General features: G+C 37.5%; 2 protein-coding genes across 4 annotated transcripts; both read left to right on the forward strand.

The window, feature by feature from the left end:
- The first annotated feature begins 706 nt into the window (after positions 1–706).
- LTV1 (LTV1 ribosome biogenesis factor) lies at positions 707–11,494 on the forward strand. Of its 2 annotated transcripts, none has more exons than XM_034418951.3 (11): positions 707–869; positions 2,821–2,952; positions 3,419–3,607; positions 3,969–4,056; positions 4,532–4,676; positions 4,927–5,170; positions 5,715–5,842; positions 7,621–7,757; positions 9,074–9,126; positions 10,303–10,503; positions 11,149–11,494. In XM_034418951.3, exons 1-11 carry the CDS (start codon positions 867–869, stop codon positions 11,260–11,262), a joined length of 1,434 nt encoding a protein of 477 aa, XP_034274842.2. In that variant the 5' UTR covers positions 707–866; the 3' UTR covers positions 11,263–11,494. The 2 variants fall into 2 exon arrangements, with proteins under 2 accessions (XP_034274842.2, XP_034274840.2); XM_034418949.3 differs by having other exon boundaries at positions 844–1,459.
- Positions 11,495–11,729: 235 nt separating this feature from the next.
- Positions 11,730–23,220, forward strand: ZC2HC1B (zinc finger C2HC-type containing 1B). 2 transcript variants are annotated; one of them, XM_034418952.2, is made up of 8 exons: positions 11,730–12,433; positions 14,023–14,087; positions 15,195–15,314; positions 16,603–16,741; positions 17,637–17,767; positions 20,060–20,162; positions 21,488–21,560; positions 23,008–23,220. In XM_034418952.2, the coding sequence occupies exons 1-8, from the start codon at positions 12,397–12,399 to the stop codon at positions 23,036–23,038; spliced, it is 699 nt and encodes a 232-aa protein (XP_034274843.1). In that variant the 5' UTR covers positions 11,730–12,396; the 3' UTR covers positions 23,039–23,220. The 2 variants fall into 2 exon arrangements, with proteins under 2 accessions (XP_034274843.1, XP_034274844.1); XM_034418953.2 differs by having other exon boundaries at positions 23,039–23,220.
- The last annotated feature ends 865 nt before the right edge of the window (positions 23,221–24,085 follow it).

Consider the following 24,085-nt stretch of genomic DNA (forward strand, 5'->3'; position numbering starts at 1 on the left):
TTCGCTTCTTATCCAAGAAGCTTCTTCAGCTCTGGCTGGATGGTGGGAAATGGAAGCATCTTGCCACAGCCGAAGAAGCTTCTTGGATGGGAAGCGAAACGTCTTCAAATAAAAAACAGAAAGTCCAGTTGCCTCTTGAAAAAAGCACCTTTGGGATTTACTCCGATTGGTATAGTCTCTCCTGCTTGAGCAGGAGGTTGGACTAGAAGACCTCCAAGGTCCCTTGCAACTCTTGTTATTCTGTAATTCAATATTATAAACTGTAATATTTATAGTGGTTTAATAGTCTTTCACATAGTGACGCACATCACTCAGACAAAAGACCACGTGCAAAAACCGCTACATCTCATCTTTATGGGCACTTCCGGTATACCAAAGGTTTTTTTTCCCCCCCAATAAAGAGACATCTATGATATCAACTATGCCGCTCTAGCCCTTTCTAAACCGTTGCTCTTTTCTACCAATACTTCCGCTGGAAAAGGGAGAGCGCATTATTGAGGCTTATGATTTTGTTGGGATCATTCCCGGCATGAACACGCTATTATTGCATGGAAAGAAAAACTGTATACTCCATTCTCTCTTGACGATCTTCCTTGAGCTTGCTGGATATTGTAGCCAGCCGATTTATTTGCTTGCCCCCCCCTTTTCAACAACAATTGGTATATCCCAAGATGGCTAGAAGTGCACCAACGAGATCGGAAACTAAGAGCGACAACTTCGGGAACACTGACGATCCGTTTCCGGAACCGGAAAAACGGGAAGCGGCAAAGCGCGTTAGGTGTGGAGTTGCCCGTTTGAGAACTCGGCTCGCGAGTTTCCGTAGAGCATTCGACGCTTGACGGCCATTAGCGTCGGAGACTCGCACAATGGTGAGCGGTGCGTGAAGTTCAGGCTTGAGCAGGCTGACAGTCTTGGGCTGCGGTTGTCAGTTCTCCCGCCCTTTTATGGAGGAAGATGGATAATCTGAGAAAGAAATGTCGGAATTCTTCCAATTGACGTTGACAGAAATGGTGTAGGGCAGGGGTCCCCAAACTTGGCAGCTTTAAGACTTGTGGACTTCAACTCCCAGAATTCTCCAGCCAGCATAGCTGGCTGGAGAATTCTGGGAGTTGAAGTCCACAAGTCTGAAAGCTGCCAAGTTTAAAGACCTCTGGAGTAGGGTCCCCTGCCTGGGCGGAGGTGGGGGGGGGAGTGAGTGGGTTGGACTAGATGACCTACAAGCTCCCTTCCAACTCTGTTAATCTGACTATCTCACAAGTGGCAGATCATTTATGAACTTGCTGTAACTTTTGGGGGGAAGGGACATTTTGGGATGGGTGAAATCCAGGAAAATTCAGATAGAGGCACCTGCACATGATGCCCTGTAATGCCACACAGGCACTGAATCTGAGGCCGTGCTACTTAGAAATGCAGTGAATTGAAATATGCAGCTGTGCTGAATGGACCGTTAATGAAAATGGTATGGAATCAAGAACAGCTTTGCCATTTGAAAACTTACAATATTTTTTTTTAAAAAAAATGGATATATGACCAGATCAATTAGGATTTTGCCGGCAGGAAGCCTTCCACGGAAATCCAAGTGGTGACAGCGTCTGGATGCTACACATGTTTTATGGCCTCACATAGCAACACTGAAAATCTTAACTGTTTTTTTTTAGGTTTTCAGGATATAATTTCCTGTGAATAGGTAAGTTTTTCCAAATTATGTGAAGCCATTAGATATGTGTAGTTTCCACAATATGCCACCACTTGGATATCTGTGTGAGGTACCTACCTGGTAAAGGTAGCTGCAAATTGCACATGATATGGGACTTAACCAGGAAAAAGTAATCATAACTATCCTCTCCTGTCTTCTTTCATGAAGATTGGAGTAACTGTGACACTTGGAAGTATTTGTTCACCTTACTTTCCTAGATGCTGTTAGGGTGGAGTCAGATTCTTATACTGAAGGCATTGTGTTGGTTGCTGATTTGTTTCTTGATGAGACATAAATTACTTATTATTTTTAAAATCTAAATGGTTTGTGTTAGGATTAACCGAGCAAATGTCTCCTTTATAATTTCCATTGTTCCCCCTCCCTGATATGCTGGGATTAGCTGATATGATTTACTTGTGATGAAGGTTGTCTCTTGGCAACTTGCATTTCCGTCTTCTCTGTATCAAGTTTACTGGAACTGTGGAATCTAACTTCATTGTTTGTATTTTAGGAACGCCTTAAAACAAAACTTTTAGGGAAAAGTTCTTTTTATTTTAATTATTGTCCTTTTTGCTATCTTTGGCTTTGATTTGGTTTTATGCTTTTTGTTATACACTTAAGAGATATTTCAGTAGTATGTAGTATATAAAGTCAAGTAACTTGAGAATCATCTCAAGTTATAGGCATAAAATTTACCGTTTCAATGGGAAAAACATTCACTGTGGAAATTCTCTGCAGTGGGATGATCCAAACATATCTGTGACAGAAGATGTCTAGAGCACTACAAACTACTCTGTGTTGTGGACAACCCTGGAACCAGACAAACCATCCCAACAAAGCTCAGATCAATCTATTCTGGTTACATTTAACACATTTTAAAAAGCTAAAAGAATTCAAAATACTTAGTATGCATCAGTTAACTAAATAAGGATGAAACAGATTTGTTTATTTATTTGGTCTGTGTGATTGCCCAGATCAGAGACTACGCAGCATTAAAAATTGTTATTATTTTTTTTTTTTACAATTATATTCCTAGGGAGGATTTGAATAACCTGTTTAGGTAGATAAACTGAAACCCTTATCAGTTTTGTTCCATTTTCAGAGAACTGTCTCTTGTTTTGTAGCCTCACAGACGGAAAAAACCTTTCATAGAAAAGAAAAAAGCTGTAACATTTCATGTAGTGCACAGAAGTCAGAAGGACCCTTTGACGGCGGATGATAGTGCACCTCAGAGAGTTCTGTTGCCTACATTAAAGGTAATAAGCAATGACAAAGCTGAAGAAAAGCAGGCTAATGCTTACTTTAGGTGAAAGGATGGGGAAAGGCTATCCTGCTTATGGATTGACTTTCAGGAGACACTTGAGTTGACCATTGTGGGGAAATGATGCTGCAGAAAAAATGTCAAGACTATTACTAAGTGTTGTATCTTTTTATTTTTGATGAATGTATTTTATTCTCCTTATGTACACTGAGAGCATATACACCTAAGACACATTCCTTGTGTGTCCAATCACACTTGGCCAATAAAGAATTTTATTCTAGTTCTATTCCTATTCTACTCTACTCTACTCTATATGTTTTTTCTAATAGAAGAATTCTGAATTCTCTGAGCATCAACATTGCTACAAAGATGTGTAGAAAGTAATTGGAAATGCTTTTTTTTTCTTTTGTTTGACAGCAACATTAGCTAAATTCATTAATTATTTTCTTCAATGCCTTTAGAAAAACGATGAAAAAAGAAAAGAAGAACAGCGGAAATATGGAGTGTTCTTTGATGATGATTACAATTACTTGCAACATTTGAAAGAAGCTTCAGGACCTTCTGAACTTGTTCCATCAAGCTTCCCAAATCAAGGCAGGATTGTAGTGTCTACAGAAGGGGAGGTAGAAGATGAAATTCAACTTATTCCAGTAAGTAAAAATGTTCTTGGCTACCGTGGTGGTATCTCCTATAATTACTATTATGTATGTTCAAATCAAACTAGTAGTAGTACTTAAATTTAATGTTTACATTTTTAAACAATGTTTTTGATTTTCGCATACCTTTTTCAATCACCCATTGAATTCTTTTATGATAGATCTAAAAACAACCTCATTTTGATACATTAGTGCTGCTAATAAAATTATTGACAGCATTCCAAACTTTTTTATTATAGGACATGAACAGATTTATACATTGTATTATTGAAAAGTATATGCTAGAAACTCAGTTGAGGACACTTGGTCTCTTGAACATTTTAAAAGAAAATGCTACATCTTGTTTGTTCTTTAGGCTCCCACCATTAATCTGCCCTCCTCAGTATTTGCATCAGAATTTGAAGAAGATGTGGGACTATTAAACAAAGCTGCTCCTGTTCCAGGTACTTCATTTACACTACATTTTTAATGTACACTTATATTTCGATGTGTAAAATGAAACTTTTTCCTTAATTTTTTAAAAATCTGTCCTTCACATTATTAGTGATGTACATGTGATTTGAGGAATTCTGTTACTGTCCTAATCTGTAAAAAGAGATAAATTATAAGGGTTTTATAGGATAGCTGTTGTTTGCCTTGATGGATACCTTGTGCCACTGAGCCAACACATTATTTTCATCAAGGCAAGAAGACAACACTGTTCACGTTTCCATTCAATTCAGTCTGAAAAATTTTTGAAAAATGCTCAGGTGTGATCTGAGGGTAACAAGAGAAAGTAATTTTCTAACTATTTGCTATTGTAGTGAGTTATTTTTTTCTGTTTGGTAAATAACTTGTGTTCAGGGAAACTGAAAGTTCTGAGAAATTACTTAATCCTGTCAAAACTGCTTTTTAACGTGGTCTTTTATCTAACAATAGGGCCTAGACCGGATCTTGATCCCGACATTATTGCAGCACTAGATGATGACTTTGATTTTGACAATCCAGATAATCTGCTTGAAGATGACTTCATTTTAACAGCTAATAAACCTGGAAGCCTAGAACAAGAGAAGGAACTATCTTGGTAATGGAATGAAAAACATACTACTATATTTTTATTATCTTAATCAGTTTTCTCCTGGGGAGGGAATCCCAATACTGGGTGTATCAAAATTATTCCACTCTTTATACCTTTTTCAGGTCTTGATTGATTACTATTTCATTCTTAGTTATACTGTACAGTAGTACATGAAAAATCATGAAGTATTAATCAGCATACTAGTAAAATGAAGTGTAAATCTAAGGAAGCCAATTAATGTATATGCTATTGCCAGCTTATCTGAAGACGAAGATGCTTGGGAAGATGTGGAGGAGGAAGAAGATGGGGAAGATTTTCAGAGTGATGAAGAATATGATTCTGAGGGTCCTTTGTCAGATGACAGTGATTTTAAAGGGAAGATGAAAGAATTTCTCTTCATGGAAGAAGAAACCAAGAGCCGTTTCACAGAGTATTCCATGACCTCTTCAGTCATGAAAAGAAATGAACAACTGACACTTCTGGATGAAAGATTTGAGAAGGTGAAATAAACTTACAACAGTTATTGTAATTATTGGCATATACTTGGAAAATATTACTTAATTTTAATTCTGATCTCTTAACACCCCTTGTATGTAAAACTATTGCTCTATTAATGTGTTTATCTTTAAGAATTTTAAGGAGTTTTATAATACTGCATCTAATGCTGTGACTTACCTTGACTTGTACGTTATTTTTTGCCTAAAAAGAATTAGTTTTTAACACTTTAATATTTGCCAGTAATGATGGTTTTAGATATTTATTGTTTTAGTTTTGTTGTATGCCATTCAGAATCACCTGTTTGTGAGATAGGTGGCTATATAAATTAGATAGAAAGGGAATCACTGGGATAACAGTAACTTTTGTTTCATGAGCTTTTTTCATCAATGGAAAATGTTGGTTATATAAAGGGGAGGGAATGTAAAATAATTGTCCTCAAATACATTTTAAATTTGTTTTAAAATGTATTTGAGGGTTGTGATCTAAGTTTGTTATTGAAAGCATATGGAATTGATTTAAATATATATATATATATATTATATTTAGTTTTTCGAACGATTTGATGATGATGAAATTGGACCACTGGATAATGCTGAATTAGAAGGTTTCATCCAAAATGACAGTGCTCGATTACAGGAAGTTTTGAACGACTACTTCAGAGAGAAAGCAAAGGAGTATGTAAAGTGTTCTTACTGGGTAGTATGTTTCTTAGAAAATTTCTGTGTACCTGTTCAACAGTGAACAGTTTATAGATAGAACAGTAATATTACTAATGTCAGACCTGTGATTTAAAGCATAATTAACTCAGTCCTTTAAAAGTAACTTTAGGAAGTATTGCCTCATGCCCGAACAGCAGTGTAGGCTTCGGCCAAGCTTTTCTTCTCTATGTAGAGTTTGAGCAATGATCGTCGTAGGTGGCTTGAGCTTCATCTTTTCTGCTAATCCTAAAAGGAGGGAATCTTTTTAATTACTGGTATCTTTTTAAATTGATCTCTAGTGAGTTCAGTAAAACATCTGGTGATAAAATGAATATATTTTTTAAATAATGAAAAAATGAATATATTTTTTAAATAATTTTTAAATCATATGGCTGTGGTACATTTGGGGAAAGAACTTAGTTAAGACTTTGGTTATATCTGGATTGATTACTGATTACAATGTTAACAGGTCTATGAACCAGTTGTTTAGCAACCAGTCTAAGTTACAATATCCTTTCCAAAAGATACCTATGACACTGTTCCAAACTATGAATGCATTTTAGGAGCTCAGCAACCAGCCTGCATTTACAGTCATTTGCAATGGCTGGTGCCATCGCTGACTATTGGTGGCGAATCATTGGCCCCCACGGAAAGGGCTCGCAACTTGGGCGTCCTCCTGGATTCACGGCTGTCTTTAGAAGAACACTTGATGGCCGTGACCAGGAGGATTTTTCATCAGGTTCGCCTGATCCGCCAGTTGCGTCCCTTTCTAGATCGGGACTCTCTACACACAGTCACTCATGTCCTCGTCACCTCTCGTCTGGACTATTGTAACGCTCTCTACATGGGGCTCCCCTTGAGATGCACTCGGAGGCTCCAACTGGCGCAGAGTGCAGCCGCGCGGGTGGTTATGGGAGCGACGTGGAGTTCCCATGTAACACCTCCTGCGCGAGCTGCACTGGCTTCCGGTGGTCTTCCGAGTGCGCTTCAAGGTTCTGGTTATCACCTTTAAAGCGCTCCATGGCTTAGGACCTGGTTATCTACGGGACCGCCTGCTACCACCAATAGCCTCCCACTGGCCAGTACGCTCCCATAGACGGGCTCCTCTGGGTGCCGTCGGCCAAACAATGTCGAGCCTTCTCTGTGGGGGCACCTACGATCTGGAACGAGCTCCCCCTGGAGATACAGAGGATCCCGGATCTGCACACCTTCCGTCGCGCGCTTAAGACTTTTTTATTTCATCAAGCTGGCCTGGCCTAAATCTTCTCCCCTTTTTAAATGTAAATTTTAATTTGTTTTTAAATTATGGGGTATTTTAAATTTGTTCAGCCAATTATTTAATTTGTTTTTATTCTATTTTAAATTTTTGTACTTATGTGTTTTATCCTGTGGCTGTTCACCGCCCTGAGTCCTTCGGGAGTAGGGCGGTATAGAAATTTAATAAATAAATAAATGTCCCATGGTCATATGACCGCAATTTATGATGTTTTTGTCAAAACCCAGCATTTATTTCAGGTTTCTGGCAAAAAATACTTTATAATCGCAATGTTTATTTAATAACTCACCACTAAAAAAAGTCGTAAAATTGGGTCAGTCCCTTGATTATCTACTTAATGACCATACTGTCAGGTAAATAGCTAGTCTAAATAATACTGATTTAAGTAAGAAAAGCTGACAGGTTTTTAAAAATCACAGTATTTTAAAATTTTAAATTTAGCTTTTTTTCCTTCTGTATGTTTCTTTTTCTTTAAAAGTTGTGTGAAACTTGATGATATTGAAACCGAGAAAGAAACAGAGTTGCCCTTGAATGAGGAAGAAGATGAGATTGAAGAAATGGTAACTTTAATCATTGAAAAACCAAAAGAAAAATGGGATTGTGAATCCATTTTAAGTGAGTGTTTGTTTGTTTGTTTGTTTGTTTGTTCGTTCATTCATTCATTCATTCATTCATTCATTCATTCATTCATTCATTCATATATATTTGTATTAGCTGCCCATTTCATATAGTTACTCTGGATGCCATGCACATAATAAAGAATATACTGTATAAAAACCATTAAAAACTTCACCCATGTTAGGTCAAGTTCACTCCTCACTGAACTCCAGAAACACTCCAGATATCTCTTAGCCCGTTTCATCTCCCTTAGCTGTTCCTTGAATCTTGGAAAGTGACAGGATCCATGAACCAGGAGAGGTTGTATGGTCATGATCTGGTCCAAAGCCTTGCCTCTTATTCCAAGTGACAGCCAGAACCAGAGTGTGCTGCAGACCATTAAGAACAACCCCCATCTCCTCTGGAACCCTTCCGGGCCCATTAGGTGCCATAGATGAACTGATCGAATAGGTCCAGCCTTCCTGTGATAGATAGAGGGCAGTACCAGAGAATCTCAAGGTTACCATGACAGGAGAGCCACAGAGAGGTCTTCCAATTCCAGATCACTATGCCACTGCTGCCACAAGAACAGAAAAAGAAGAGGTCAAATGTGTGACCACTGGTCCTAGATGACCTGGGATAGGCCCACAGTTGTCATAGTGACTATGAACTCCTGAGGGACCCTGAAGCCCATTCCCAAGGAATGCAGATTGAAATTCCCCAAGCCTAGGGATTTCCACTATCAACCCTGAGATGGAGTCAAGGCGCTCAGGCAGGGATGTTGCTATGCAGCAGGATGCAGGGATTTCAACTGATCCTTAGACCCCAATTTAATGAACAGACTCTCACATCCAGTAACTTGTGGAGCTGTGCCTTTGAAAGCCATCAAAGACTCCCATATAACAATTGTTTCACCCAGGACTCACATAGGCACATTTCCAAGAGAAATTTCCAGACTTAGTCACATCTCAACAATCCGCATCAGGTCACCCATAAAAGGCTTTCTTAATCTGGCATTTATTAGCAACAGCAATATGCAGAGTTACCTAGTTTGGGTAATAAAACAGAGAGTACTAAGGGCACCTCATGCAGAATTATAAATATTTTTATAGGAATAATGCTACTTTTGCTAAGGGTCAAGTTTACTTATTTCCTTTAAGCAGCTTTTGCTTTTTTTAATATACCTACTTATCATACACATTCATTAGCCTCAAAGACCTCCATAGATATTTTGAGGTTTAAAAATTGTTTATTAATAACATTTCAAATCAAAAGTTCAGGAGAAAATTAGTTTTTTAATAAGCTAACCTTTGATATTATGTCTTCTCTTTAAGGTACTTATTCAAATTTATACAATCATCCAAAACTTATTGAGGTGCCAAAAAAGGTGAGTGGAAGTTTCCATTACACTTTAAAGACTTACTGTTGCAATGAATGGGATCCAAAGAATTATTAGCAGTATATTCAAAATATTGACTAAGGAGATTTTTAATTTAATTACAGGTAGTCCTTGACTTACCACCATAATTGAGCTCAAAATTATGGTTTGTAATCATTGTAATGGTACACTGAAATATCATGTAACTGGATTCAAAGTTACAAACTTTTTTATGATAGTTAAGGGAATCCATTTTCTCCAAAATGTTGCTGGAAACTGGAAATAAATGCCAGTACCTGGCAAAAAAAAAGTCACAAATTGACTTCCCTTTAGATATAACAGGGAAGACGTGTTACGGTTTCTATCAGCCAGGGATTTGCCTTAGATGGGTCCCAGGAGGCAGGCCTTTTCTGCCAGGACATTCTCCTTATAAAACATTCTCCCCTTCTGAAAGTTAGGCTCACCCGTTCCCTGCTATTCGTTTAGGAAGTTCTTCAAGACCTAGTTATATCATCCGGCCTTCGGGTTTTTGGGAACTGGAGACAATTTTAGTTGCCTCCATTGTGATTGCTATTCTTGCTGCCTCCATGAGGTTTGTATATTTTAAAATGTTTTGATAATATTCTTAATTATTTCTTTTTATCCTTTTATAATTATTGTTTTTATCCACCTGCTGTTTTATTCAATTGTTATACACCATCCAAAGTTATTTTGTGTGAGTTGAACAGCCGTGTGTGTGTGTGTGTGTGTATGAGAGAGAGATAACAAGATAACATATTGTAGAAATAATGTAGAGTTTGTGGTCTGCCTCTTTGAAAGTTAGCCCTTTCCTAGTAGTCCTCACCTCCAAAATCTAGATGCATATAAGTTAAGATTTAGAGGGAGGGAAGGGAGGGAGGGAGGGAGGAAGGAAGGGATTAAGCTTGGACCCAACTTTGATCCATCTTGTAATTTATCAAAGTGCTGAACAGGGATGAATGAGTGAATGAATATATACTGTATGTATAAGGAATTCATATATCAAACATGAATTAACCTACGGTAGGTACCAATTTTTCCTCCCAATGGCACCTAAACATTTTATTCAGTTTATTACCTGGCTTAGTATTTTGGCTTCTGCAAGTTTCATTGACCCAGTTAACTCATTGTTTTAAAATATTCATTAGTTCCATGTATTTTTTATAGCTTAAATCAATTAAAGTGTCTAAGAAGACAGGAATCCCACTAGATGTTCTGCCTCAGAGAGGACCTACAGCTAAACAGACTGAGTGCATGCAAAGGATTAATGACTCTGATTTGCCAAGAATATCCACACAGCCACGCTCTAAGGATGAGAGTAAGGAGGATCGGAAAGCTAGGAAACAAGCTATCAAAGAAGAGCGAAAAGTAAGTTTTATTTTAATTTTTAAAATAAATTATTTAATTAATTAACTTTATTAACCTGTAATTGACTGAAGCAAAGTGGATTACTGTTATGTCATAACTCAAATATATATTAAGTAATTGAAATGTTGCCTAGTGTATATATTATTCCCATAGGATGGAACTCAAAATAGATTATTTAGGATTCCCATTTAGGCACTGAATTTAGCTTTAGCGATATTGTGGCTTCATACACACGTAGAACTTGCAATTGTAAAACCATCCCAATGAACAAAGAAATGACATGAACCTAATTAGAAGTTGTGCTATGGCAGGCCTAAGTAAAATTAAAGGATAATATCAATAAATTAGTTGTTTTTCTTACATGGTAGAGACACAGGGGGATTTAAAAAAAAAAATTAAGTTACAGGTAGTCCTCCATTTACAACCACAACTGGGTCCTGAATTTTGGTCGTCTACTGCACCCTACTTTAAAAAGTATGAAGGGAATGATTAACATCTGAAAAATTAGGCCTCCTTTCAGTGAACTAAGCCTCTTCTGCCAAGAGTTTGAGCCAGATATTGCTGAAATTGTATCTGCAATGCTGATTGCTTTGAGAACACTTTCATGAAGCAGTACATTAATATTGTAAATTATTTCCCCATTAGGAACGCAGGATAGAAAAGAAAGCAAACAAGTCGGCCTTCAAGCAAGAGAAGACAAGGCAAGAGAAAGAGTTGCTTAACGTGAAACAGAATCTCCAAGGACTCAAGCTGTCATAATGGAAGAACTGCTTCTTGTTAAGGACGATGGCCATTTCCTTCTGGCTGCTAACTGGAAAAGATACTTTTGATTTAACACGCCAAAAGAGTAAAAATAATGACAATGTTGTTTAAACAAGTCTAACCACCAGTGTTTACTTACATGGAAACAGTTTTTTGGTTACCACAACAATAAAATCAGGGTAATGTATTTCTATTTTCACAGCAACAATAAACCCCCTTTTCAAATTCATCTGTCACCTTTCTTTATAATAAAAGTAATTCACTTTTATAGTTTAAAAGGATGGTATGCCCAGTAGCTTTTTATGGCACTGAATGCTGGCCAATCACCAAATTCATTGAGTGCTCTTTACACCCCATGGAGCTGCGCATGCTTTATTGGTCGTTAGGTGTCTCTCTTCCTGACTATGTCAGCAATGACACAGTATGACAGCAAATGGGCATTGCGCCAATACCCAAGAAAATGCAGGAGAAACACTGGTATGGCCATGTCTTATGAGCAGCCCCCCACACCTTCCATTTTAACACAAGTGGAAAACACCCTGTGGAAAGCTGAAGCAAAGGTGGCAAGACACAAGAAATGGAGATATGAAAATTGCCCAGCTGGACCCGGATGCTACGTTTGATATACAAGATGGCATTCATCAATTCAAAAAGCGAATCCTGCACCTGTTGGGAATAACGCTAGGAGGAGGATGAATTTATTTTATATTTCTTGGTATACAGGAGAGAGATTCAAGGAAAATTACTGGGCTTAGGTGGCAGAAGTTAAGTTTTAAGATTTTACAGGAATCTGTAAAATTTCATATTAATGGGATCTATTTTGGTACCACTCTTTAAGAAGCTGTCTTTAAAAGCAGCTTTGAAACTGGCTAAAGGTTCCATATTTATTTATTTATTAAATTTCTATCCTCCCTTTATTATTTTACAAGTAAGGCAGCAAAAATACATAATACCGTGCATCATTACATGATGGGTGAACTGTGTCATAATTGTTTAATTGGTCAGCCAATGACATTTCACTTGGAATCCTGCAAGCAAGGGAAGTAGACAACAGAAAGTCAGCTATTAGGTACATCTGTATCCCTGAAAAAAAATAATATTAAAGAGAACCTGAAAGCACTGCGCTATGAAATGAGTTTGGATTCTGAAAACAAAGCATATGCCACAGGTATGAAGTACCCAACAACATAGCTATTTTGAATGTTGGGTAACTGTATATCACAGTGAAACAATTTGTCAGTGTTTTTATATAAAAGTATTTCAAACTGGTATCTGCATGATGTGTTTAGAAGTATATGTAGCCTTTATTCAATTACTATCTTATGATAAATCCCATGCAGTGATATAACTCTTAAAAAAACCTTTCTATTGGTTTAAGTAGCCATTGTTGACGTCTTTTTTTTTCCTGGATGGTTTCTTAGGAGAAGAACAAGCCTAACTTTCTTTAACACTCTTGCTTTTGGATACTAAAGCAATAGAATAAGGATAAAGGAGAATTTTTTGTAGCTCAGGTTGAAATGAGGGGTCCTTGGTGCTCTCTGAGCTTAGTTGTTTACTTGCAGAATTGAGAACAAATCCAACACCCCACTTGTACTGATAATACTAATACTGTCTGCAAGTAAACAATCAAGCTGAGAGGGCGCCAGGACCCCTCAAATAATTTTAAGTTCAGCATAATGTAAAGATTGTAAAGAATTAAAATATAAGTGCACAATTAAGAATATTTAATTTACTCCTGTACTATGACCTATATTTGATCAGGACTGATATAACCATACTTAATGGGAATCACAAGGACTGCGTAGCCATGATTCTCTAATATACAGTAAATGCACTGACATTAGTCAGGTTTGCAAATGATGCTAAGGAAGCTGATAATTTTTGAATAAGCCACAGTGCCAAAGCCAAAAGCCAAATAAACTCTTATGTTTTTGTATGCGCTGTCATTCTCTGATAATTTCAGATGGATTCCTAAACAGTTTTTAAATAGCCCCACAAACTATTTATTTTTGTAAACTGTTGTATCTTGAGGGTATTGAATTAAAATTTGGGATAAAAATATTTTAAATGTTTCAGAATATTTATTTAGTGTAATTTAAAGAAATATCTACTCTACTTAGCATATAGACTCCTATTCCTAACATTCTATCTCAAGCAACATTTGTTAGGTTTCTTTAGAATCCTAAAAGCAATAAATATGTAAATGACTTGCTGCAACATTTTATTTTTTAAGGTATCTGTGTTCAAAGAAATCTGTACGTTGAAAGAAAATTCCTGAAATAGCCCCTGCAAGATGATGCCATTGATTTTGTCAGTTTTTATCTTAAGCTTCTGAGGATTTTCCTTAAAACTGCATCCTTTACCTCAAAGTTACATTAAGAAATTCAATGGAGGCAGAAGGTTCAAGACATATTTCACTTTTAAAGCTATAGACATATATAACCTAAGAAATATAAAATGGACTGTTCTTGCAATGCAATTCATAACAGTATTAAGTCATTATATTCTGCCTGAATGGGCAATCCTGTGTGTACTGATTTAGAATTAAGTTTTATTGAGCCCTGGAACTTACTTTTAACTCAGCTGTAGGGTATACTATTCAGTTACTCCTTCATAGCAGATAAAATAAATTCTGGATACTACATATTAATCTATTTCCTTTAGACTTAGGAAGGATGCTTAAGACTATATTTACAGAGATGTTTGAAAACTGCTTATACTTTAGAGATAAATAGTAATTTTTCCTGTTCCACACAGAGGCTGGCGCACCAAATTTGTTTCTTTGCGACACCTGTGGAAGGCATTTTGCACAGGAAGCACTGGTAAAATAAGAGCATTTTGTACTGAATGTATTTAGGTGATAAAAGAAAAAGAAACTGTACCTGTTTTGAACACACTCACTCAATGAACATCTCAGAAACAAGGGAAGATGTTTAGCGGGAAGATTGATGACAATTGTACTGATTTATGCAAGCAAAACAAAAGCCTTTGTAAAGCACAGACTTGTTCATCAAAGTGTATAATTCTGTACTAAATGAGAGTGTTGATATATCTCAACTCTGGAATTTCATGTTTATTGATTCAGAATCAGGATTTACAACTGTAGTGATTCACGTAACAATCATGGCAAAAAAAGTTCATAAAATCCAGCATGATTCACTTGATGACTGTCTTGCTTAGCCACAGAAATTCTGGTCCCAATTTTGGTCGTAAATCAAGAACTATCGGTAACTACATATTAGGGAAGGGAAAACCCAAAATACTTAAATTGAGGTAGGGTTCTAAGTCATGTATTATAAATCTTCCCAGCATCTGTATCACAATTCAGAGAAAATTAAACAGAACATTTGGAATTACTAACTGCACATGGCACCTATAATTAAGTGATAAACAAAGTGGGATATAAATCCGATACATACAGATTAAAAATAGCCACCGGCTCAGTTTTTCTCTGATACACAATCCTTCCTAACTGTTAAACTGGACTCAAAACAGATTAGTCAATTAGCCTACCAAAAACAGTGATTACATGCCATGAATTGGGGTATATAGAAGTAACCTGTAATTTTATGTGACATACAAGCACATAATTATTCCCAGTTAAGCATCAAGGTACTGTAATACACTAAAGGTTGAAATGATCATAATCCCCCCCCTGGGGGAGGGGAAGAAAGAGTTTGAAGTACAATCAAAAATAATATATGATTGCGCCAGGGGAGGGCTCTACTTACCTTTACTACCGGTTCGCATCATGCCCGAGCATGCACTCTTCTGTGCATGCGCAGAAGCTTCTGCGTATGCGCAGATTGCTTCTGATGATGTCGGGGTCAGTGGGCGGAGCCTCCCACCGGTTTTACTACCAGGGGGCAACCCAGCACTGGACTGTGCTAGTTTCGGAATGTGACCATATGACTTTTTCTTTGCCTTAGGCAAGGCACAATCCGATATGCAAAAAAATTTTCAACAAGAAGCGCAAGCCATTCAATTCCTTGAAACAACGACTACAGGGAACTGACATCCCAACAGTGAAAAAGAAGCCACCCGTGAAGGTAGACCTGTCAACACCATTCCCATGTTTTCATCAATATGTTTTAAGTCTTGCCATTGGGATGATTTGGAGCTGAAGAAGGGGGTGTCTGGATTCTTTATGTAGGTTGGGGCTGTCCTAATATAGAGGTTTGTAAGATCCCATAACATTTATTACTTGATCACCAATATTTAGCTAATGCCTGGAATTCCAATCTTTTGTTATCTGATATAAAATGGAGTGAACATTATTTGTCTTCTGCTGCCCTGCCAATATTCATTTGAAATAAATGCTGTTAACAGGAATAGCATTAGGGGCTCATCATGGGTGGGTTCTACTTACCTTTACTACCAGTTCGCAATGGGGCTGCGTGCGCTTCTGCACATGCGCAGAAGCTTCCTGTCGGGGTCAGTGGGTGGAGCCTCCAGCCAGTTTTACTACCGGTTCTTGCGAACCTGTCCAAACCGGGGGCAACCCACCTCTGGGGGCTCATCCCTTATTAGCAAAGAGGTGACATTTCTATTTCCAGGCCTAGAAATGTAAACTTTAAGGGTGCACCATTTTTGCCTCATTCATGTAGCTGCTCTCAGGATTCAACCATGTTATTCCACCTGGATGAATGAATTTAGCTTCTTACCTTATCCATATTTTCAGCCACAGCAAATAAATGGTTCTGGGTCAGTCATTCTGCCTCAGCCCAGTATATCTCTCAGGCTTGTGGTGGAAGGGAAAAAAATGGAGTATTAGGTACATTGATTTATGTTCCTGTAGAAAAGATGTGATGTAATGGACTACTCTCCTTCCCTTCCATTTGTCCTACTCTCTCAGACTTTCCATGCAATTTCCTTTTCCAAACCATCATTCCCAACCAATGACTATTGGATCTCCTACAACAGAGCAAACCTGGGAAATTCTGTTTGTCCTAAACAGATAATAATAATAATATACATATTTTGTACCTTCAAGCCAGTATTGACTCCTGGAGACTGCTTGGACTAGTCCCTGCAGTTTTCTAGGCGACATTTTCAGAAGTGGTTTGCTATTGCCTGCTGCCTAGGGCTGAGAAGGTGTGACTTCCCCAGGGTCACCCAGTGGTTTTGTGCTTAAGGCAAGACTAAAACTCATAGTATCCCCATTTCCAGCCAAATAACTTAAACCTTAACCACTACTCAAGCTGCCTCTTATAATAGCCATTGGAATTCTTTTATTATTCATAATCTGTACAAAATCTCTTAAAATTGTTTTTCAAAACAACACCAGTAATTAATATATGCTCCGATTGACGAAAGGGAAATCTAATTCCTTTGCAGAATGGACGGGAGAAAAAATCGAATTGGAGACAACAGCATGAAGATTTTATTTCGGCCATCAGAGCAGCTAAACTTGCAACTCGTGCCATGAAAGAAGGCCGTCCTCTTCCACCACCACCACCTCCGTCCATTAACCCAGGTGATTTACTTGTACTGCAACTACACCTTGGCTTAAAAATAGAAAAGTTGGTTGGAAGAACCAAAGCAGATCCCTGGCTCATGGTTGTAGAGAGTAATAGTCTCTAAAGGTTTCTCAGCCTAATTTTTTCCTACTATAGGATGGCTGCGGATGGTGATTCTTTCAGTGAATAAGTAGTGGCCCTCATATTTTCAAATAGCATTTCTATCTAATCTCAAAACTTGAAAGAGTTGAAAAAATAATTTGGAATGTTTTTGAATAAAACATTCTGTAATATATTAGGTAACCAGCTGTCAGCCTTTGAGGCAGGGCAGGAAGCTTTGGCTTTATTGATATAGTTATAATAATTAAAATCTTGAAAGCTGGAGTGTCTTTGCCCTTCCTTCTCTCTCACACTCCAATGAATTAGAATTCAGTCTGTCTGAATTTCTTTGTCATACTTTCTGTTTCTTGGATTTAATGTTTGTCTTTGTTTTGGTAACCATTTCTCCTTTTCGCCAAGGTCATCTCTGTGGCTCTTTACGCTAAATATTCTTCCATTTGGTTACTGTTTTCCAGCAAAGTAATTTAAAAAAGAAGAAAAGGTTATAAATACTAAAGAGAATATGACTAAAATGACCAAATATATTTGTATATGCAATCCATTCTTCTCTGAAAGTAGATAACTTTCTGAGTCAAAAGCTGGTATAATTCTGACAATTACTAAACATTTATTAACTTTTCCCTCTTCTTGCCTAGGGCTTGAAGTACAACAGCTTTCTATAGCATTCTCTTAACAGTAGAACTATGGAAATATCATTCATTCATTCATTTGCTCCATTTCTATAAAGTTGCCATTTATACACCCATCCTCCAAGTATCATTTGAGATAGTCATGCTGCTTTATTGTATTCAGATTATATTCAGTGTCCTTACTGTATGAGAAGGTTTAATCAGACTGCTGGAGAAAGGCACATCAACTTTTGCAAAGAACAAGCTGCCAGACGATCCTTTGCCCCAGGCCAGAAGGGAGGCAAACCAGCTTCAGTAAGTAACTGGACTCTATTCAAGCTGTTTGCTTCTACCATTTTTCTCTTATCCTTTTTTGAAGGATCATCAGTCTTGGGCTGCGATTGTCAGTTCCTCCCTTTTATGGAGGAAGATGGCTAATCTGGGAAAGAAATGGAGAGAAATGTCGGAATTCTTCCAATTGACATTGACAGAAAATGGTGTAGGGCCATGATGGCAAACCTATGGCACGTGTGCCACAGGTGGCACACAGAGCCATATCTGTGGGCACACGAGTGTTGCCCTAGCTCAGCTCCAGGATGCATGTGTGAGCCAGCCAGCTGGTTTTCGGGCCTTCCGGGCCCACCGGAAGTTGGGAAACTGGCTGTTTCTGGCCTCCAGAGGGCCTCTAGGAGGTGGGGAAGGTTGTTTTCACCCTCCCCAGGCTCCAAGAAAGCCTTTGGAGCCTGGGGAGGGCAAAAAAATGGGCCTACCAGGCCCACCAGTAACCTTTTTCCCGTCGTGTGCCAAAAGCAGGAGTCACACGAAGGGGTCGCGTGCGCATGCGTGGGGGCAGGGCATGGGGAGGAATTGAATTATAGGTGTGGGTATGCGTGTGCATGACCCCCCCACACTCCCCCTGCTTTTGGCATGGTTAGCCATCACTGGTGTAGGGTCTTCTGCCTGGGGGTGGGGTGGGGGTTGGACTAGATGTCCTACAAGGTCCATTCCGACTCTGTTAATCTGAATAATTTTGACCAAAATCCTGTCATTATTGTGGCTTTTTCACTTCAGGTTTAGGAAATAACAAGTAATCCTTTGGAATAAGGAACAGATGCAAACTACTTCACTTTTTCTTTTCCAGTAATGGTTCTTCACTTTTCCTTAAATTGTTTTAGAATTGTTTTTCATTTATTACATAAACGCTTTCTTTGGGGTAGAATATTAAATTAGAATTCCTAATGGTCACCTTTTCCAAAACTTAGAAAAAGATGGTGGATCAATTATGTGAATAAAATATTCAGAAGCCATAATTTTTTAAAAAAAAGCTAACCATACTCAAATGTATTCAAAGTGAATGTTTTGGGGAGAAGACAACAGTTCTTCCACTGGCCAGAGGAGGATTAGGTGGTTTACATGCTGAGCTCAAAACAAAAAAATTATAAGGAAAATCTTAGAAGAAATTTGGGTTCTGTCATTTGGAACCTCACTTTCTAGTGAGACTTTTAAACTTTTCTGAAGGTTGTAAGTGAAAAGAATTGGCTTTGCTTGGCAACAAACATTATGTTTTTATTAATATACTATAAACTGTGGTTTATTAATGAGCCATTGAGGCACAGTGGTTGGAACGCAATATTACAGGCTGACTCCACCCACTGCCAGGAGTTTGATCCTGACCAGCTTAAGGTTGACTCAGCCTTCCATTCTTCCAGGTTCATAAAATGAGGACCCAGATTGTTTGGGGCAATATGGTGACTCCATTAACTCCTTAGAGCAGTGGTCCCCAACCCCCGGTCCGCGGACCGGTGCCGGGCCGTGGAGTACCTGGCACCGGGCCGTGCAGCGGCCGGGGGACATGAACGCTGCAGCGCAAAGGCTCCTGGGCCATGCGCAATGGGCCGTGCGCAAAAGCTCCTGGGCCGTGCCCCCACCCCTGCGCGCACTCAGCGGGCCGCGGCGATAAAAAGGTTGGGGACCACTGCCTTAGAGTGCAGTTAACGCTATTGCTATTCTGTCCAGTAGCATGGTTATGAGTAGAGCTGGAATAAAAAATTGAGAATACAAGAGATTTTAAAGCTCTATTTGGAAGCAAGAGTTTGATGGTTTTCTGCAAATATTGCCGTGTTTATCAAGACTCACAGAATTGTCCTTTATAACCTTTAGCCTATTTATCATTCATATAATTAACTGAAAATCGCACTAGATTGTAATACTCTAGTTTACTAGTTAGCAAACAAGGAGTAGAACTAGTAGTTTCTCCTGAAATATTCTAGGTTTTGGTTGGGTTGGGATTCAAAAGTTTTAAAAACTTGCAGTCTATTTGCGCAACAATTATAAAGAATTTTCAATCGATTTTTGTTATGACAAAGTCAGTTAACTGAGAATCAGAGTTATGCGGTAGACAGTAATGAATTAGGAAAATTATTTAGATAGGAATTTCCCTTCCAAGTGAAGTTTACTGGGAATATCTAAAAATTGCTCAATCAATATCAATGTCTGATCTTCTTTTATTCTCGCTCCTTTGAAGATATTTTTAAATATAAAAATGATTATATTACACTCTGAGCCTCTGTGGTGATGCTGTTTAGTTATGTACGCTCTGTTTTCTAGGGGAAACAAGGAGTCTCCAAAAAAGAACCAACTTTAACAAATGCTGTGGGGACACTACTTCAGAATAGATTACAAGGGGCAAATACTGGCCCATCTGTAACAGGTAGGAGACAACGTATCTGAAATAATGTTTAGAAATACTGAATGCTTAAAGCCATCCCATCAGAACTACAACACCTACTGGTATATTTTACCAGTAATGCCATCTTCGCAGATACTATATATCAGAAGTGTCCAATCTTGGCAATTTTAAGACCTGTGGACGTTAACCTGTGGAATTCTGGGAGTTGAAGTCCACATGATTTAAAGTTGCCAAGATTGAAACCTTCTGCTGTATATGTAGAATTTTATGTCCAATACAGAATTTATCGAAAATCCTTTTTAAAAAATCTTCTCTAGTTATAGAAATCTTATAACATAAAATCAAGTTTAGCTAATAATACACCAACTGTAGTAATTTATAATTATGTGATATTAATTTGACATATAATGGAACTACATAATCTAGTCTAATGTATAGTTTTCAGGTTTTTTGCTGTTCTATACTATTATTTTAAAAACAAGATTGATTGCAGGGTGGATAAAAATCAATGATTTTGTTAAAAAAATAAAAAAAATCAGATTTTTTTTATTTAAATCGGATTTTTATTTTTTTTTATTGGATTTATTTTAATAAAAAACTTTTGGGGTAAAAATCTTTCGTAAGATTGTTTTTTATTTAAGATAAATAATTTAGTTTATTCAGCATGAAATGGAGCTTAGTTATGTAGCATGAGGCTGTATATTCTGCAACACTGGGACTATCGGTGAGTCAACAGTGGGTCAAAGGAGTAGCAGAGATGACAGTTGCTCTTTAAAAATTATGATTTAAATCAAGTTGATTTAAATCAAGCCTTTTTACTAGTGATTTAAATCATGATTTGAATTGTGATTTAAATCAACTCGATTTAAATCAAATCCACCCTGATTGATTGTATAATTTTTATTCACGTAAGGTGCTTAAAAGAAAGAATAATTAATTTTAGGACAATCTAGCAAAAGCATGTACAGTAATATAAATTGGAGAGGTAACTGTTCTCATTGTTTGCTTTCCCAGTTATACTGACATTCATATTAGCATATTTATTTATTTATTTATATAGTATTTGGGTGAGCTAAAATTGATGCTTAAGATCTCTGACTTAACTTTAAAGTGAAATCATACAAACAGCACAGATCATACCTCTATTTGAGTAACGTTCAAAAAGAGGATTTAGGATGAACAACTACTGAGCTACAGTTAAATTCCACAGCATTTAATGTAAAATGGGTGAATTAATACTTCAGGTCTGTAATTTGAATCAACAGTGCTTTAAATTGCTTGAATTTGCTGATCATTCTCAGGATATATTTTTCAGAGCTCTTTACAGATATATTGTTGTTTTAAAGGACATGGTATTGAAATTTCAGCTGGAGCAGTACAGAAAAAAATATCCCCCATTTCTTCTGGAACAGAAACTGGGTAAGATACGTTGTGTAGATTAACAGGCTATAATTTAATCCAGCATATTGATCTGAGAGGATTTGGGCCCGTATGATTCTGCCCTGGTCATAACATATTAGGGCATTTCCTAGATAAGTGGAGTACAGGTAATCCTTGATTTAGAACCATTAATTTAGTGACTACTCAGTTACATGGCACTGAAAAAAATGATTTACAACTGGTCCTTACACTTACAACCATCATAGTATCTCCAGTCATGTAATCGAAATTCAGGCACTTGGCAACCAATATGTATTTATGATAGCTGCAGCATCCTTGGGTCACTTGTGACTTTTCCAGCAAAATCAATGGAGGAACTCAGATTCGCTTAACCACTGCATGATTCACTTAACAACTGTTGTGATTCATTTAACAAACATGGCAAAAAAAGGTCATAAAAGGCCTTGACTCACTTAACAATTGCCTTGTTTAGGAATGAAAATTCTGGTACAATTGTGTCATACATTGCAGACAGTATATTTTGCTTATCGGAGACAGTTACGTTAATAGATAAAATACCAGGATTATAAATGGGAAACATAGCTTTAAATCACCCAGGAATCATGAAATTCAACTCTTCAGGTTATTTACCCTTCCAGAAAAGACTAGGCTGTTATTTCACTCATAAATAGCAATAATTTTGTTGCATAGAAATAAGCTATGAAATGGAAAACTGTAGCATTTACTATATGCTTCATATCTATGACATACTAGTTATTTCTTAAATTTTTACTTCATTTTCATGTTTTTGTTTACATAAACATACCATTTGCATGACTTGTTCTTATATACATTTTACTCGAAATACCAAGCCACAGACCAGTTTCATTAAACATACTGTAACTACCGTACTGAGTTTTCTTTATCAAAGGCTTGTTATAAAATATTGTAAAATTGTTCCAAAATTTTGATACTTCGTGTGAATTTTTAAGCCTCCCTGGTCAGTTTATTTATACTCAACCTTTAAAAAAAATATATATAAATAACCCAAGGTGGCAAATATGCCTAATATTTCTTCCACACAATAATAACCCTGTGAGGAGTGTTGGGCTGAGAACGACTGGCTTGTTCTCTCAGCCAGTTTTCATGCTCAAGGCAGGATTAGGACAGTCTCCTGGTTTGTAGGCCAGCATTTTCACCACTATATCAAATTGGAACTATCAATAGCATATTATTTCCCATTTTTTTCCACTCTTCATCCTGTACATACTTAACTAATTTATTTCCCTCAGCCTAATTTTTGTTTATATTCTCTTTTCTCCTGTGCTACTTGTTCTTCTATCTTCCAAAGATGCAATGTTAATACTAGAACAAATATGTCCAGTAACAAACTGTGAAACCATACTAAGGATCCGTGAAATCATACTGCAGTTTCTCAAATTGGCCAGTGCATCAAGCTGTTGTGTTATCATCTGCTTTATTTCAGACTACCTAAATTAATGCTTGCCTGCTCTTAGGGCTCCAACTCAGGGAAGAAGATGAGGAGAACATGCCCACCAAACTTCTGAATAGCAGCCTTTACTTTTTACAGCACCTGAATTAGAAGAGCTCAGCAAACCAGTTTACATACATTCAGCCTCCCATCTCTTAAAACTTGTATGATGGATTGAAGTGTGATAATAAAACTAGCATGGCCATATTCCAGTTTTTACAGGTGATAATCTTATGTAAGTAAGAATGTTTCCAGCTTTATGGCCTATGTTTTCTATTTTTTTTCCCTTTGGTCAACTCCTATGCTACCTTAATCAAAGTGACTCTAGAGATTTTACACAATAGGACTAAAATGTCCAGAAATAACAACTGAAAATGAAACAGTATAACCAAATACTATACATAGGATTTACTGGGAAGCATACCACAAATATATTTTAGTCATATTACAGACCAGTCTATTCTCCTGCAGGTATGACAAGAGCCAGGTTTTTATGGAAGTCTCTAAGTGTTGGGCCACAAATAACTCAGTGGACATGTTGTTCCACAGGACAGGACAGTTACCAAGAAATGTCTTCTAGATATCACAATGTCTGTGTTTTATAGCCGGAAACAAGTGTTTCCAATTCTTTCACATCTTACTTATGCAATAACCATAGGAGAAAAACATCCCTGTAGCTAGCTAGGAACTGAGCTGTTAAAGAACTTTACAAGTAACTAACATAAAGAGCTAACATCCATGAACTGCAACCAGAAGCCCTTTGGCAAGTCAGTGCCTTTAACAGAGCAGCAGTTTTGTGCATCCACTCAGCATTTTGGCTGCTGGCTTTGGAGCAACCTTCAAGAGTAGACCTACATAGAGCATTTTGGTATGCTGCCTTTGAATCAGTCTTAATTTCTGGTGACTGCTGAGACTGGTTCCTGCAATTTCTTTTGCAACATTTTTCCAAAGTGATTTGCCATTGTTTTCTTCCAAGGTCTGGGATTGACTGGCCCAAAGTCACCCTGCTACCGTTTAAGCTTAAGACTAGAACTCTCAGTCCCCTAGTTTCTGCAGTAGCATGTTGCTTTAA

This window comes from Pantherophis guttatus, chromosome 1 (genome assembly GCF_059756535.1).
Source record: "Pantherophis guttatus breed Tessera chromosome 1, ASM5975653v1, whole genome shotgun sequence".
Taxonomy (NCBI): domain Eukaryota; kingdom Metazoa; phylum Chordata; class Lepidosauria; order Squamata; family Colubridae; genus Pantherophis; species Pantherophis guttatus.

Coding starts and splice junctions, on each gene's coding strand:
- ZC2HC1B (XM_034418952.2), top strand. CDS start 12,397: ATGAGTTTGGATTCTGAAAACAAAGCATATGCCACAG. Junction 16,742..17,636: donor ACCTCCGTCCATTAACCCAG/GTGATTTACTTG, acceptor TATTGTATTCAG/ATTATATTCAGTGTCCTTAC. Junction 21,561..23,007: donor TCTTCTGGAACAGAAACTGG/GTAAGATACGTT, acceptor GCTTTATTTCAG/ACTACCTAAATTAATGCTTG.
- LTV1 (XM_034418949.3), top strand. Junction 4,677..4,926: donor CAAGAGAAGGAACTATCTTG/GTAATGGAATGA, acceptor TGCTATTGCCAG/CTTATCTGAAGACGAAGATG. Junction 5,171..5,714: donor TGGATGAAAGATTTGAGAAG/GTGAAATAAACT, acceptor TATTATATTTAG/TTTTTCGAACGATTTGATGA.